The 13,922-nt window shown below is 35.6% G+C and overlaps 1 protein-coding gene across 4 annotated transcripts; it reads right to left on the minus strand.

Moving 5' to 3' along the window:
• Window positions 1–1,212: 1,212 nt before the first annotated feature.
• LOC133793437 (uncharacterized) lies at window positions 1,213–2,708 on the minus strand. Of its 4 annotated transcripts, none has more exons than XM_062230798.1 (3): window positions 2,499–2,708; window positions 2,195–2,365; window positions 1,213–1,593 (listed from the first exon to the last, which is right to left on the minus strand). In XM_062230798.1, exons 1-3 carry the CDS (start codon window positions 2,563–2,565, stop codon window positions 1,322–1,324), a joined length of 510 nt encoding a protein of 169 aa, XP_062086782.1. In that variant the 5' UTR covers window positions 2,566–2,708; the 3' UTR covers window positions 1,213–1,321. The 4 variants fall into 4 exon arrangements, with proteins under 4 accessions (XP_062086782.1, XP_062086781.1, XP_062086783.1 ...); XM_062230797.1 differs by having other exon boundaries at window positions 2,195–2,371; window positions 2,499–2,700; XM_062230799.1 differs by having other exon boundaries at window positions 1,213–1,513; window positions 2,195–2,371; window positions 2,499–2,698.
• Window positions 2,709–13,922: the final 11,214 nt, after the last annotated feature.

Here is a 13,922-nt window from a genome sequence, read left to right on the forward strand (position 1 = left end):
ATATAAATGTAATAAATATAATAAAATATCCCTATTATAAGGGGATATCAGTTGAGGATCCCATCTCTATAAATAGAGAGCTGATGGGATGAGAAGAGGGTCTTTTTGAGCTGTTTCTTTCTAGAGAGATAAAATTGGGTCTGTCTATTCTAGAGAGAGAAAGTGCTGAAATTAGAGAGAATTCTTGTATTTTCACAATTTATACTGAAGAAACTCAGTTGGCATAGTCCATCTGATCTTGAGTATAGATTTATAAATCACAACTCTAAGTGGATTAGGCTATTACCGACAATCGGGGCTGAACCACTATAAAAATCTCCTGTGTTCTTTACTTTTCTTGTTTATACCGTTTGTTGTCGTTTTGATTTCTCTTGAAGGCTTGTCATTATTGACGTGCTCACGTCGTTGGCTAAAAACGCAGTCAACAACAAGAAACCGGGGCGTCCGAAGAAGAAGAATCCCAAGCCAGAGTCTGTTAAAAGAAGGGAGAGGGAAAATAGGCAGAAAGCAAGAGCTAATGGCCAGTATTTATAGGCCAAAACTATGTCTTTTGAAGAATGGCAAGAAACATCTATTTTGTATAAGCCAAAATATCTATATCTTTTGTACAGGCCAAAAAAATCTATCTTTTTTGTACAGGCTAGGCCATAACATAAATCTATCTCTTTTGTATAGGCTAAATAAATCTTTTGTATAGGCCAGATAAATCTATCTCTTTTGTATAGGCCATAACATAAATCTCTTTTGTATAGGCCATAACATATTTGTCTTTTATGTTGAATGATGAATCTACAAATCTACAATTTTAAGTTTATATTGAAGTCATTATTAAATTCAAGTTCACTATAATGCATAAGAAGTTATAGTTTTCATGCTTCTTGTTGGATCTAAACCAACCAATCGATTGAACCATTCACTAGTATAGATTTTAGGAATTGATTCTTATGACTGCTTCAAACATGTAATTGAGAGAGTCATTCAATGTTTTTTGTGGGAGGATGGGTGATGCTCTGTGTATCAGGTGGTGTCCATATATATATATACATATATATAAAGTATTGGACTCTATTTGACCCACACACCTTAATCATTCATTAACAAACAAACAAAAAACATACTTAGCATGACATTATAAGTATTATTGTTGAAACAAAATATTAACCATTCAATTAAATATTGAAACAGGCTCTGCTTAAGTTGATTTGTAAAACATGGAGAATTTTTAAATTCATTAACCATTTTTACAAGTTTACAAAAACAAGATTAAACACCATAATTGTCACCAAGATTACAAAAACAAAAACAAAAAAAGACAAGAAGTCTACAAGTTTTCAACCAATTCTCTTAAGTCTACAAAAAAATTCCTTCCTAACAATTTGATTTTCAGCCAAATAAACACTGCAACAACATCAATAATAAATTCATCAGTTTTCCTATTTCTCATTATCCAATAGTGAGGAACTTCATCTTCAGTTTCCAAATGCAATCCTCTTTCCATGTGCAGATTCTTGTCCTGGTGTATATGGTCAATATTCACTTGGTCATGCATATATGCAAGATCACTTTCACGCTCACCAATATTCACTCGGTTTGCTTGCAACAATAAATGATATACATAGTGAGAAAAGTAAAAGTAGTTCAACAAATCAAAGTATTGGTAAGTACAAGTTGATTGAATAAATATTATCTTTGGAAAACTTCCCAGGAGGTCACCCATCCCTAGATTATTCCAGGCCAAGCACGCTTAACCATGGAGTTCTCAAGTGATGGGCTACCGAAAAGAAGATGCACCTTCCTGATATAGGTAGTACCCATCAATCCATTTAAGCCCTCTTCAACTGTGTAGTCCCATACCTACACAGTCTTAGAATCATTACACTTGACCTTCCCCAGGCGGTGTGGGATTGCACAGCTTACCCGGTCTTTCCCCTTACGGATCACGGGATTCTAACTGTCACAGTAAAACTATTTATATTCTGTCAAAAGCCTAGTCTATTCCACATTTTTTTTTACAATATTTTATTACATAACAAGCCAAAGCGTCATTGATTACACAAAGTACACTATATATATATATCAAATGCTCCCAATAAACAGAAAGTCTTTTCCTTTCTTGAATTTAGAATGTATTATACAAAGTTCAAGACATGTAACCACAAATGAAATAAACAAACAAGCAAACACACAGCCATACCAGATGGAGGGATCAAGTTAAAGCCAACAACAGAGCTAGAATCATTTCTCTCGGCCCCCAAAATGAGACCATTTTCACAATCAACCCTTCGGCTCTGGCCACCACCATCATCGTGATGATCTTGTGAAGTACCAGCAGCTCCAAAACCCATTCTACCTTCATTGTTTCCACCTAAAACTGACCCAGTAAGCATCAAACCCAATCAATTCACTCTCATCTTTATCAAGAAACACATTTCTTTCAGTAAAAAAAACACATACTTCCAAACAAGCAAAATAAGAAGAATAAGGAATAGTATACTTACCATACTCAGAAGCCTCACGACTTGCAATTGGATCTATATCAATTGATTCAAAAACTTGCAGTTCCATTGAGAAGTCAAAATGTGGATTTAATTTTGGGAGAAGTCGAAATCTGGGTAAAGTTTTAGCATTTGTCGACTTCTCCACTTCTCTCTCTATTATCTATTTTATTTCTTTTTCTATTTAATTAACTTTATTTTTAAAAAAAATATTAGAATAAGTTTTGACATCCTACCCACGTGTATGCATTTTAGATAACCCCATAGTCAAGTTAACGGGCTTAACAGCTGGATATTGACAGAATATTGTTCCACTATATTTGGGTAGTTTAGCCATTAAAAAAATATAATGGGTATTTAACTGTAACAAACCTAAAAGATTAGGTAGTTAAGCCGCAATTTACCCTAAATTAAATGGAAAAATACCTATTACATTCTAGACTATTGTTCAAACATATATATTATTGCCGCCCATTCGTCCAAGGGTTGGGGGCTTTGGTCATCATGACGAGGTTGAGATTCAAATTAGGGATGCATATTTTTCTCATGGGGAAGATGCCTTGCGGGGATCCGCCTTTAATGGGGTGGAGAATTCCCATCTAAATGGAGAATGAGGTGGGGACATGGATAACTTTCAATACACGAATGTTAAATGGGGCTGGAACGGAGATAGCACTTCCCGCCCCGACGGGGGCCCGTTTAAATTTTTATAATATTTTATATGTATTTTATATATTTCTTTATGTGTTTTTGTAGCATAGTAGTAACTTTTTTAATATTTTAAATTTTATTTAAGATAGTGTTTAATATTTTAAATAATAAATATTGTGCAATATTTTAATTTACATATAAATTACGATTTTTATTTTAAAATTTTAATTTAAAATTTATTTTTTAGATAAATGGATTTCCCGCCCCAATAAAAGACTCACCACCCCGTCCTCGACAAGGAATAAGCAGAGATGGGGCAGAGACAGGGATTAGAAATATAAATGGGGATAAGGACAGGGGGAGCACTCCCCGGCAATTTTTCGCCCCGTGTGCATTACTAGTTCAAACCCTCCGTACTCAAAAATGTATATTATTGTCCCTCTTTAGTGGTGGTGGTCGATGTCCTCTCCTTGCAAGTTAGACATTTTTTCTCTAGAATCATGCTGAAATATTTTCACTAACAGGCTGTATTCGACTTAATAAATTCTAATGTGAAAAAATTAAAACTCATCGTAAAATATCTATCGTTGTAGCGATGTAAACAAAATATGTACCATTGGGGGGTGAAGTCATATATGAGGTAGACTAGTATATGTGAAACCATTCAATATTCTCCTTACTTGCCTAATACTCCAAAACTCTCCTTTCTTGTGACCCCATCGATCGAACAACCATCGCATCATGAGATATCTCTTTCGCTCGTCTGTATATTATAGTGTGCTGCGTACGTCTTGTTTGTCTTCATTGCCAACATCTAATTGTTTTATAACGTTTTCCACATTTTCTTGGATCCAATCCAATCTCAATTTACAACATATAATATGGATCATGCCAAATATCAAATCAATATTGTGTGTGCCCAATCTTTGATCTATAGTAGGATCAATTTATATATATATAAATATATAAATTAGAAAGTAAAATACAATATCATTAGCAACTAATAGGACAAATTTTTAAATAAAAAATAAATAATAGAGACATCAAATTGAAGCTTCAAAATGAAGCTAGCAAAGATATTGAGATGTCCTCTAATAATTGAAACTTGGCCAATCATTTTACTTTTGTTGTGTGTCGGTGTTGACGGAGTCTGTTTGTAGTGTGTACCAATTTTCATCATATTATAATTCTCTTTTTATTGGAAATATTAGTTATATATGTATAAAACTATAAGAAATTTCTAGGCTTAACGATTTTTTTTTATGATCATGTATATTATAGTTATTTAGAGCATCTTGTAAATTTTTTAAAAAATTCCAAATAATTTACAGTGCCGAAAACTAGTTTAAAAACATATTGTTGCACGCGTCACTATTTTTTTTATGCACGTGAAAGACAACATGTTTGAATAGCTTTTAGCACTGTAACTTATTCAGAATTTTTTGAAAATTTGTAAGACAAAAACTATTCAGGAGTCGAAAATATAAAAGAACCTCACCGGTGAAACTGTTTTTGAAGCCCCTACCATAAAATACTTCAAAATTATAAATAGTTGTAAGCAATACTACAAAAGCAATAATTAAAATTAAAATGAAATATATTGGCTAAGCTATTAAAATTAAAAATTTCCTTTATTTTTCTATACTTTTAAACATTAAAATCCCGAGTTAATGAATTGTTTACGAAACGGGGCCTTATTTTGATTCTATGGGGTCTCCTCAGAATTTTAACTTTGTGTTACTTATGAAAAAAGTTAGAGTTGCAATTATATAATGGGGAATTCTCTTATAGGGGCTTTACTTTAAGCTCTATTGGTGATTGTAGCTATTTAGAGCATCGACGTGATTTTCAGAAAATTCCAAATAGTTGACAGTACCGAAAACTTGGTTCAAATATGTTATTGCACGCGTGACTAATTTTTTTTATGCGCGTGGAAAGCAACATATTTGAACCTAGTTTTCAGTACTGTAAGCTATTCAGAATTTTCTGAAAATTTGCAGGATGCTCTAAATAACTACAATATATACGGTCATAAAATAAATTCGCACCGAAAACAGTTCACAAGTTGAGAAACACTGAGAGCTCTACCGATAAAGCTTAAAGTAAAAATCCTGTTAAAAAATTATGCATTATATAATAAGGTCATATTGATTTTTTGGGGTTTTGCATTTTGTTTGGAAGTGGAATCGATCAGAATTATTTAATAATCAGATGTTAATTTTATCAGTCAATTCAATATAATTGTCATAAATCATCAACTCAACCGAACCAATTATTCATTGGATTAGATTAATCTTGTCTATTTATTTATTTTTTGTATTAATTTTGATCAAATTTAAAACTCATATACATTAATAATTAAGGTGTTGAAAGCAATTTTAATATAAATAATTCTAAATTATATAGACCATCACCAAAGTGTAATTAGTAAAACCAACATATCTCAAATAATGTAAGTAAAAGTATGAATTAGTTCAAAATTATGTAAGTCTAACATAATCATGAGTCCTAATTAATCTTAAATTATAAAAATCCAACATTAATTAAATAATATAACTAGCTAATCAATCTATTTACTCAACATAAATATTAATTATATAAATTCATCAACTCTAAAAAAATCCTATATAAATAGCAAATAAACTTTATTTTGGATAGGCGAAACAAAATAAGTATAGCATAGGCCTCCGGTTTGTCAACTAATTAATTTGATTGTACATATTTGCATTTTGTTGATGGATTATATTTATCTATATATATAAATAAATATAGAAAAAATATATATTCAATTATATTTATTATTTAAAAAATTAATTTCTCTGTTTTATTAATTATTATATTTATTATATAATGTCAAAAAAATATTTAACTATATAAATATTGTATTAAAATTTATTGAAATTCAGAAATAAAAAATACTTAAATTCTAATTTTTTAAAAGTAACTCATTAAATTTTAAAAAACAAATATTTAACTAAATAATGAATTTTAATATTGATAGAATGGAACAAAAAAAAAGCAAAAATAATAATAATAATAATAAAGAAGAAAAGAAAAATAAAGATTAAAGCAAGAGGATAAGTATTACACGGTTTCCAAAGTTATTTTAGCTATGCAGAAGATTACTTCTTAACTTTTATATATATATATATATTGAATGGTTTAGATTATTTAGCTTTTATACAACCAACGAATAGGATTCTACGATCGCAGAAAAAAAGTGGTGAGAATTGACATAAAATGCACACTAGAACCAAAGTCAGGAGGTACATCTACATCAATACTCAAAGAAAGACAAATTTATTCTATGATATTATTGTCATTCGTGCAAATTGCCCCTCACCGTCCTCAAAGAAAGCCAATTTATTCCGTGGCTTCTCGGGCAAAATGACCTATTTTTAAAAATTATTTTATACTCTAGTTTAATTTAAATAATTCTTTGCAAAATAGTTTCTCATAATTTAGATAGGTGGTCGAAAATTTAGACAGGTGGTCGAAAAATTTAGACAACTAGTCGAATTTTAGACGGATGCCATTTTGCAAAAAGTTTTCAAAAGTAGGTCAGAGTACAAAACCACTTAAAAAAAGAGACTATTTTCACCAATTTCTCTTTATTCTATAATACTAGAGCACTCCCATCCGGTGAGATAAATTACCAAAATTTGTAAAAAATAGCTAAAATTAAGAAAAATGGGTATTCATTAGATGATGTATTTTACAAATATTTTTAGATAAAGCTACAATACGAAAAAAATAGAGAATCTGATATATGGTAAAATGTAAAACTTAGAGGTAAAATAAAAAAATGTGTGTTTTGTGGAGGTATTTTAAAGTATGAAGTAGAACACCGAATGACAGTGCTCTTATTATGATTCGGATATCTCTTCTATATAAAAAGGGTGTAGATAATGATTTTTTATTGTTTTAACAGTTTTTTATTTTTTTAATGTTAACTTTAACGGAATATTCTTATATTTAACCGTAGTTTGTAAACACTTCAATTTAATTGAAATAAAATAAATAATTAAAAAAATTAAAATCATATATTTTTGAGATATTTTACAATGATAATTATTTAAAAATAATAATAATTTAAAATTAAAAAAAAAGATATTTTTGAGATATTTTGCAATGATAATTATTTAAAAATTGTTGACTGCGTTTTTAGCCAACGACGTGAGAACATCAAATACGACAAGCCTTCAAGAGAAATAAAAACGACGCAGACGGTTTAAACAAGAAAAGTAAATAGCACAGGAGATTTTTATAGTGGTTCAGCCCCGATTGTCGGTAATAGCCTAATCCACTTAGAGTTGTGATTTATAAACATGTACTCAAGATCAGATGGACTGAGCCAACTGAGTTTCTTCAGTACAAATTGCAAAAATACAAGAAATCTCTCTCTAGAATACTCAGACCCAATTTTCTCTCTCTAGAATACACAGTCCCAATTTTCTCTCTCTAGAAAGAAGAAGCAGAAGAAGCCCCTCTCTCATCCCATAAGCTCTCTATTTATAAGCCTGTGATCCTCAACTGATATCCCCTTATGATAGGGATATTTTATTATATTTATTACATTTATTACATTCAAAATTCGAAATGTAACAAATCCCTCATTTGTGGGAAGAATGAGAGATTCCCGCGTATGTTATTGAAGCTGTCTCTGGAAGCCTTGACTTAGTCTCCTCTAGCTAGTTAATCCACCTCCTACTGACCACCCATGCAAGTGTTGGTCGGACGTGCATGGTGGTAGGACATGCACTTCTCTCCTCTAACATGACACTCTCCTCTAGCATGCCATGTTCCTCCTTGAACCAATCTCCTTGGCTTCTCCTCGGACCAAGGTGGTCCGAGGCAACCTCCTTGGCACCTCACCTTGGACAACATTGAGGCAACCTCCTCCATAACATCTCACCTTGGACAAGATCAAGGCATTCTCCTTTAACATCTTCCAAACATGTCTGATCGAACATTGTATAGGCTCTCCTTATCAAAATCTAAGTCTCCTTCCCCTTGCATGAGACTCCTCCTCCTTAGCTACTTACCTTGGACACGTTCGAGCCAACACTTAGGAAACCTTGGGAGGCTTGCCTCCTACACACCCTTGGGGTCTCTTAGGACCACATCCTCCTTGGGGTCTTCCTAAGACCACTTTCTCCTTGGGGTCTCCTAAGACCACTCCCTTGGGGTCTCCTAGGACCACATCCTCCTTGGGATCTCCTAGGACCACTCCCCTTAGCTCTTCTAGAATGCATTCTCCTTAGCCTCTGTGATGCCCCACATCACTATGGCTGCTTTCTGGAATGACGACTGGCCCTACAAACCAAGACAAGTCTTTCCAGCGTGCTTTGTCCTCACTCGCACACTTCTTGGGAAAACTTCCCAGGAGGTCACCCATCCCTAGATTACTCCAGGCTAAGCACGCTTAACCATGGAGTTCTCAAGTGATGGGCTACCGAAAAGAAGATGCACCTTCCTGATATAGGTAGTACCCATCAATCCATTTAAGCCCTCTTCGACTGTGTAGTCCCATACCTACAAAGTCTTAGAATCATTACACTTGACCTTCCCCAGGCGGTGTGGGATTGCACAGCTTACCCGGTCTTTCCCCTTATGGATCACGGGATTTTGACTGTCACAATCACCCCCCCTTACGGGCCCGACGTCCCCGTCGGCCACACTTCCGGCTGGGTCAAGGCTCTGATACCATTATGTGACGCCCCACATCACTATGGCTGCTTTCTGGAATGACGACTGGCCCTACAAACCAAGACAAGTCTTTCCAGCGTGCTTTGTCCTCACTCGCACACTTCCTGGGAAAACTTCCCAGGAGGTCACCCATCCCTAGATTACAGCTGTATAGGTCGAGGATCATAGAGTAAGTATCTGCCTTTGATAGAGTTGTCCTATAATAACAGTTACCAGTCTACCATTGGTGTTGCACCTTATGAGATGTTGTATGGTAGGAAGTGTAGATCTCCCATTCATTGGGATGAGATAGGTGAAAGGAGATACTTGGGTCCTGAGGCGGTTCAGAGGACCAGTGAGGCTATTGATAAGATTAGAGCTCGGATGCTTACTTCTCAGAGTAGACAGAAGAGCTATGCAGATCCCAAACGCAGGAACATGGAGTTCCAGGTAGGAGACTATGTCTTCCTTAGATTCTCGCCATGGAAAGGGGTGAGAAGGTTTGGGAAGAAAGGCAAGCTGAGTCCCAGGTTTGTAGGTCCATTTGAGATCCTAGAGAGGATTGGTCAAGTGGCTTACAGGCTAGCTTTGCCTCCGGCGTTGTCGGCTGTGCATAATGTATTCCATGTATCCGCTCTTCGGAGGTATGTATCTGATGAGAGTCATGTTTTGAGTTATGAGGATCTGGAGCTTGAGCCAGATCTCTCCTTTGAGGAGTAGCCCGTTCAGATACTTGATCAGAAGGATAAAGTCCTCAGGAATAAGACAATACCTTTGGTTAAGGTGTTGTGGAGGAACAGCAAGGCCGAGGAGGCGACCTGGGAGCTGGAGTCTGATATGCAGAGTCAGTTTCCCGAGCTGTTCAGGTAAATTTCGAGGATGAAATTTCTGTAAGGAGGGGATAGTTGTAATGCCCCGGATTCCCTATTATGGTTAATGGCTGGTTTAGTAGGCCGGGAGGGCCATAACTGTTTAATTATGCCATTAAATGTGTTTATGCATGTTTATGAGAATTATATTATAATATGATGTTAAATGCACGCATGTGAGTCCACATTTGCTTACAGGGGTGTTATGGTAATTTGGCCCGTTGAGGGTATATTTGAATATTTGTATGTGCGATAATGATATATTGTGAGACCACATTATAATGTGGATTGGTTCGAGTATTTCGACATGAGACGATCTTTAAACATGATTTATCGGTTTGGTCATAACAGGTTTGAGCTCGGGGCTCGGGGTGAGTCTCGGGGTGATATTGGTGGTTATAGCATTACCGGGGATTTTAGGTTAACGGGTTATGAAATATTGGTGTTTGAGGATATTGAGATTAGCGGGAATTGAGAAGCGTTAATTATAATTAACGGGTTTAGCGGAATGTACCAATTTTGCCCTTGGGGTGGCTTTGGAGGCTTGAGATGACATAGGGGCATTTTGGTCTTTTTAGGGGTGGATATATATGACTTAAGTGACTTAGAAAGCTGTAGAATAAACAGAGCAAAACAGGGGTTTGCTTCCTCCATACTCGTACATCACCTTCTTCATTTTTTTCCATTGCTCCTTTGATGGTTTTGTGTTCTTGGTGATAGTTCAAGCTAGGGAAAAACTTAAGGGCTGGATTGGAGACTTGTGTTAGCTTGTGTGGAAGGTTCAAGACAAGTTTCAAGGTGAGTTTTGGCCATTAACACAGCTGGTGCTCTGTTTTATCTTTGGTATTTAGTTCATGGTTTTTGATGTGGGAAATGAGGATTAAAGGGAGTTTTAGTGTTAGTTTGATTGGGGTTTGATGTAAGTAAGCTAAGGGTGTTGTTTGGGGGTTCAATTATGTGTTAGGAAGAGGTTCTATGAGGGTTTAAAGGTCTAGTTTGAGAGGGAATTGCACAGGGAGAAAAACTGGTTCGTGTGGCCGACTTAGCCATTCTGGGCTGAGCGCCGCGGCGCAACAGGGGAGCGCCGCGGCCCTTGGAGTCTGTCAGGAGGGAGCCCTTCTGTCTGAAGGGCGCACCGCGGCGCATCAGGGGAGGGCCGCGGCCCTTAAGGCCAATTTTGCTAAAAAGTGGTTTTTAGCTTGGGGATTCAAACCATATGCCTCGGGGTTGGACCTAGTACCCGGTTGGGTAGTATTTGATGTCTCGGGGGCTGGGATTTGGTTTGGGAACCCTTGGTTATCATTTTTATTGATGAATCCTATATTTTGGTTATGACCAGGTGACCGTCGAGGAAGTTAAAGGTTGATCATTCTCAGGGGTTGTTCATATTATAATACTCACTCGAACCAGAGGTAAGAAAACAGTGTATGAATACAGTTGCACCCTGTATAGGTATATGACATGCATGGTTTGATATTAAGGCGTGTTGGTTGATATATGTGGACATGGATTGCATATTAAATGCTATTGAATGATGATTACCTGCTTGAGACACTGACTAGTCAGGGACCGACTCTAAAGTCGAGAATCATGCATTGAATGGCTCTAAAGCATTAATGCCAGACCGACCCTAGGGCCGAAGAACTTATAAGCGCTTGCCTGGTCTATGACCAGATGACTATAGCCAAGGTATATGACCCCGGTGACCGTTTGTTACGTGGCTAAGGGACGTTGTCCATAGTTTCGACTCTAGAGTCGTGAGGAAGGTTATGTTGGTGACCAATCACCATGCACCTGTCCTGAACGAACCTATGAAAGAATCACCTATCAGTTAAGCCCTGGTGACCCTATCGTCACATGGCTAGAGGGAGCGATGCTCATTATTGTGACTTTTGGCTATTGTCACCTACTTGTTGGACTGATAGTCCTGAATGGTTATTATGAACGTTGTTGATATTATATCATGTCTTGCTATGTTTTCTTGCTGGGCCCGTGCTCATGGGTGCTATGTGGTGCAGGTAAAGGAAAGGAAAAGCTGGGCCAGCCTTGAGTGGAGAGCTTGGGCGATGTAATGTACATACAGGGCCGCTTGACCGCCACGGTCAAGGAGTTCTCAGAGGGACTAGGGGTTTACCCTATTTTTGCCGCTTAGGCCGGCGGAGATTGTATATTTGGAACTGTAGCAACTCTTTTGTAACTTGAACTACTTGTAAACATTTTAAAAGGCTCACGAGCAGTTTATTTACTTAATGAAATGTACCCTTTCCTTTTTATCGGTTTTTCACCTTAACCTGTTAATGGTACCTAGATCACGTTTTTAACCAAAGGACTCGGGTAGCGAGTCAAATTTCCGGTTCACCGTAACTGTTCTGGGGTAACCAGGGCGTTACAGCCTCCTAGGATGCATTCTCCAATTTTTGGGTATAACAAAAATAATAATAATTTAAAATTACAAAAAAAAAAGATATTTTTGAGATATTTTACAATGATAATTATTTCAAAATAATAAAATCATACATTTTATAACTTAAATAAAATTTAATTAAACTTAAACTCACTTGTTAGAAACAAATAATATAATCTATTGTGAATTAGCAACAAAATAGTGTTTTAAAAAAAATTACAAGAAACTAAAATTTAAAATCCACGTATAATATTTAATATTATATTAAACATATAATATATAATCTCTTGTTGTCCTTCCCAAATTAAAAAATTAGAACAAACATAAATTTAAACAAAAATAAATAAATTATTTAATTAAAATGAGATATTTATTTGAAATTTATATGACATTAATATAAATTTAATAAAAAATAATTTATAAATTCTATAAATAAAACTAATAAACTTGTATATTGTACGTTACTTATATATCTAGTATATATATATATATGTCCATAGAAATTGAATGTGTCTTGTCTCTTGCCTATTCGAGGGATGACTCTGGTTATTGGCGTCTTCTGTGGCAGCTCAAAGTCCCTCCGAAGATCAAGAATTTTCTGTGGCTGGCCTCTAAAAATTGTCTTCCTACCAGAGTCCTTTTGCGAACCAAAGGGGTGCCTGTAGACTCTATGTGTCCATTTTGTAACGTGGCTAGTGAATCTGCTACCCATTTGCTTGTTTCTTGCTCCTTTTCACAACTTTGCTGGCGTCTGTTGCATATTGGGCCTATTCCAAAGGCCAGCGGCTCTTTTGCAGGTTGGATGGCATCTGTTTTTAATCTGTATTCAGGGGATAAAAGGAACAAGGCTGTCATGCTTTGTTGGGCTTTATGGAGGTGCCGTAATGATCTAGTTTGGAACCAGAAGGGTATTGAAGCTTCTGAGGTTGTCGCATTATCAAGGACAGTCCTTAATCAATGGAGTTGCGCTCAAGACAAGACTTTCGATCTATCTCTTGGTTTTGTATCTCAAGAAGATGGCTGTGAGCGTTGGTCCCCCCCAAAAGATAATCAAATTAAGGTAAATTGTGATGCGGCTCTCTTTGCTTCTCCTCAAAGTTTCAGTTTTTCCTGTATTGCCCGTGATTCTCGTGGACAGTTGATTGAGGCCATTGCTAGAAACGTGAGAGGATCGGTATCCCCGGAGGTGGCGGAAGCAATTGGTATCAAAGAAGCATTAAGCTGGATCAAAACCAATCGCTGGACTAATGTCGAAGTGGAGTCTGATTGCTTAATTGCTGTACAGGCAATAAGGAGTTCTTCAGTCCTGTATTCCTACTTTGGGCGACTCATAACAGATTGTAGATGTTTGTTGTCTGAGTTAAAATCACAGTTTGTTTCCATTAAATTTGTAAAACGGTCTGCTAACACCGTCGCTCACTATTTAGCGAGGACCACGTGTGTAGCTTCTGATCGTCATTTGTTTGCTTCTCATATTCCTACTGAGTTTCAGTCTGTATTATTGAATGATTTGAAGTATTAATGAAGTTTTACTTTTCTGGGCAAAAAAAAAAAAAAAGTTTCTAAAATAACTAAAAATTAAATATACAAAATTAGTTTATTTACTTTTTTTTACTAAAAAATTTCTTAAAAAAAAAAAAAAGTACACTCACTTAAAGTCAAATTTACTAATATTAGATTGGTTTGAGTTTTTTTTAGTGGATCTTCAATAGGGTGCCGAGGAGCCAAACCAATTTAATATTACTCCAAACAAATCCAATTATAAAAAATAGAATATCTAATCATAATTAGATTAGATTTGAAAAGTTGGATGTT

The sequence above is a fragment of the Humulus lupulus genome, chromosome 8 (genome assembly GCF_963169125.1).
Source record: "Humulus lupulus chromosome 8, drHumLupu1.1, whole genome shotgun sequence".
NCBI lineage: Eukaryota > Viridiplantae > Streptophyta > Magnoliopsida > Rosales > Cannabaceae > Humulus > Humulus lupulus.

Coding starts and splice junctions, on each gene's coding strand:
- LOC133793437 (XM_062230797.1), bottom strand. CDS start 2,565: ATGGAACTGCAAGTTTTTGAATCAATTGATATAGATCCAATTGCAAGT. Junction 2,372..2,498: donor TCGTGAGGCTTCTGAGTATG/GTAAGTATACTA, acceptor TTACTGGGTCAG/TTTTAGGTGGAAACAATGAA. Junction 1,594..2,194: donor TAACTTGATCCCTCCATCTG/GTATGGCTGTGT, acceptor TATTGTTGCAAG/CAAACCGAGTGAATATTGGT.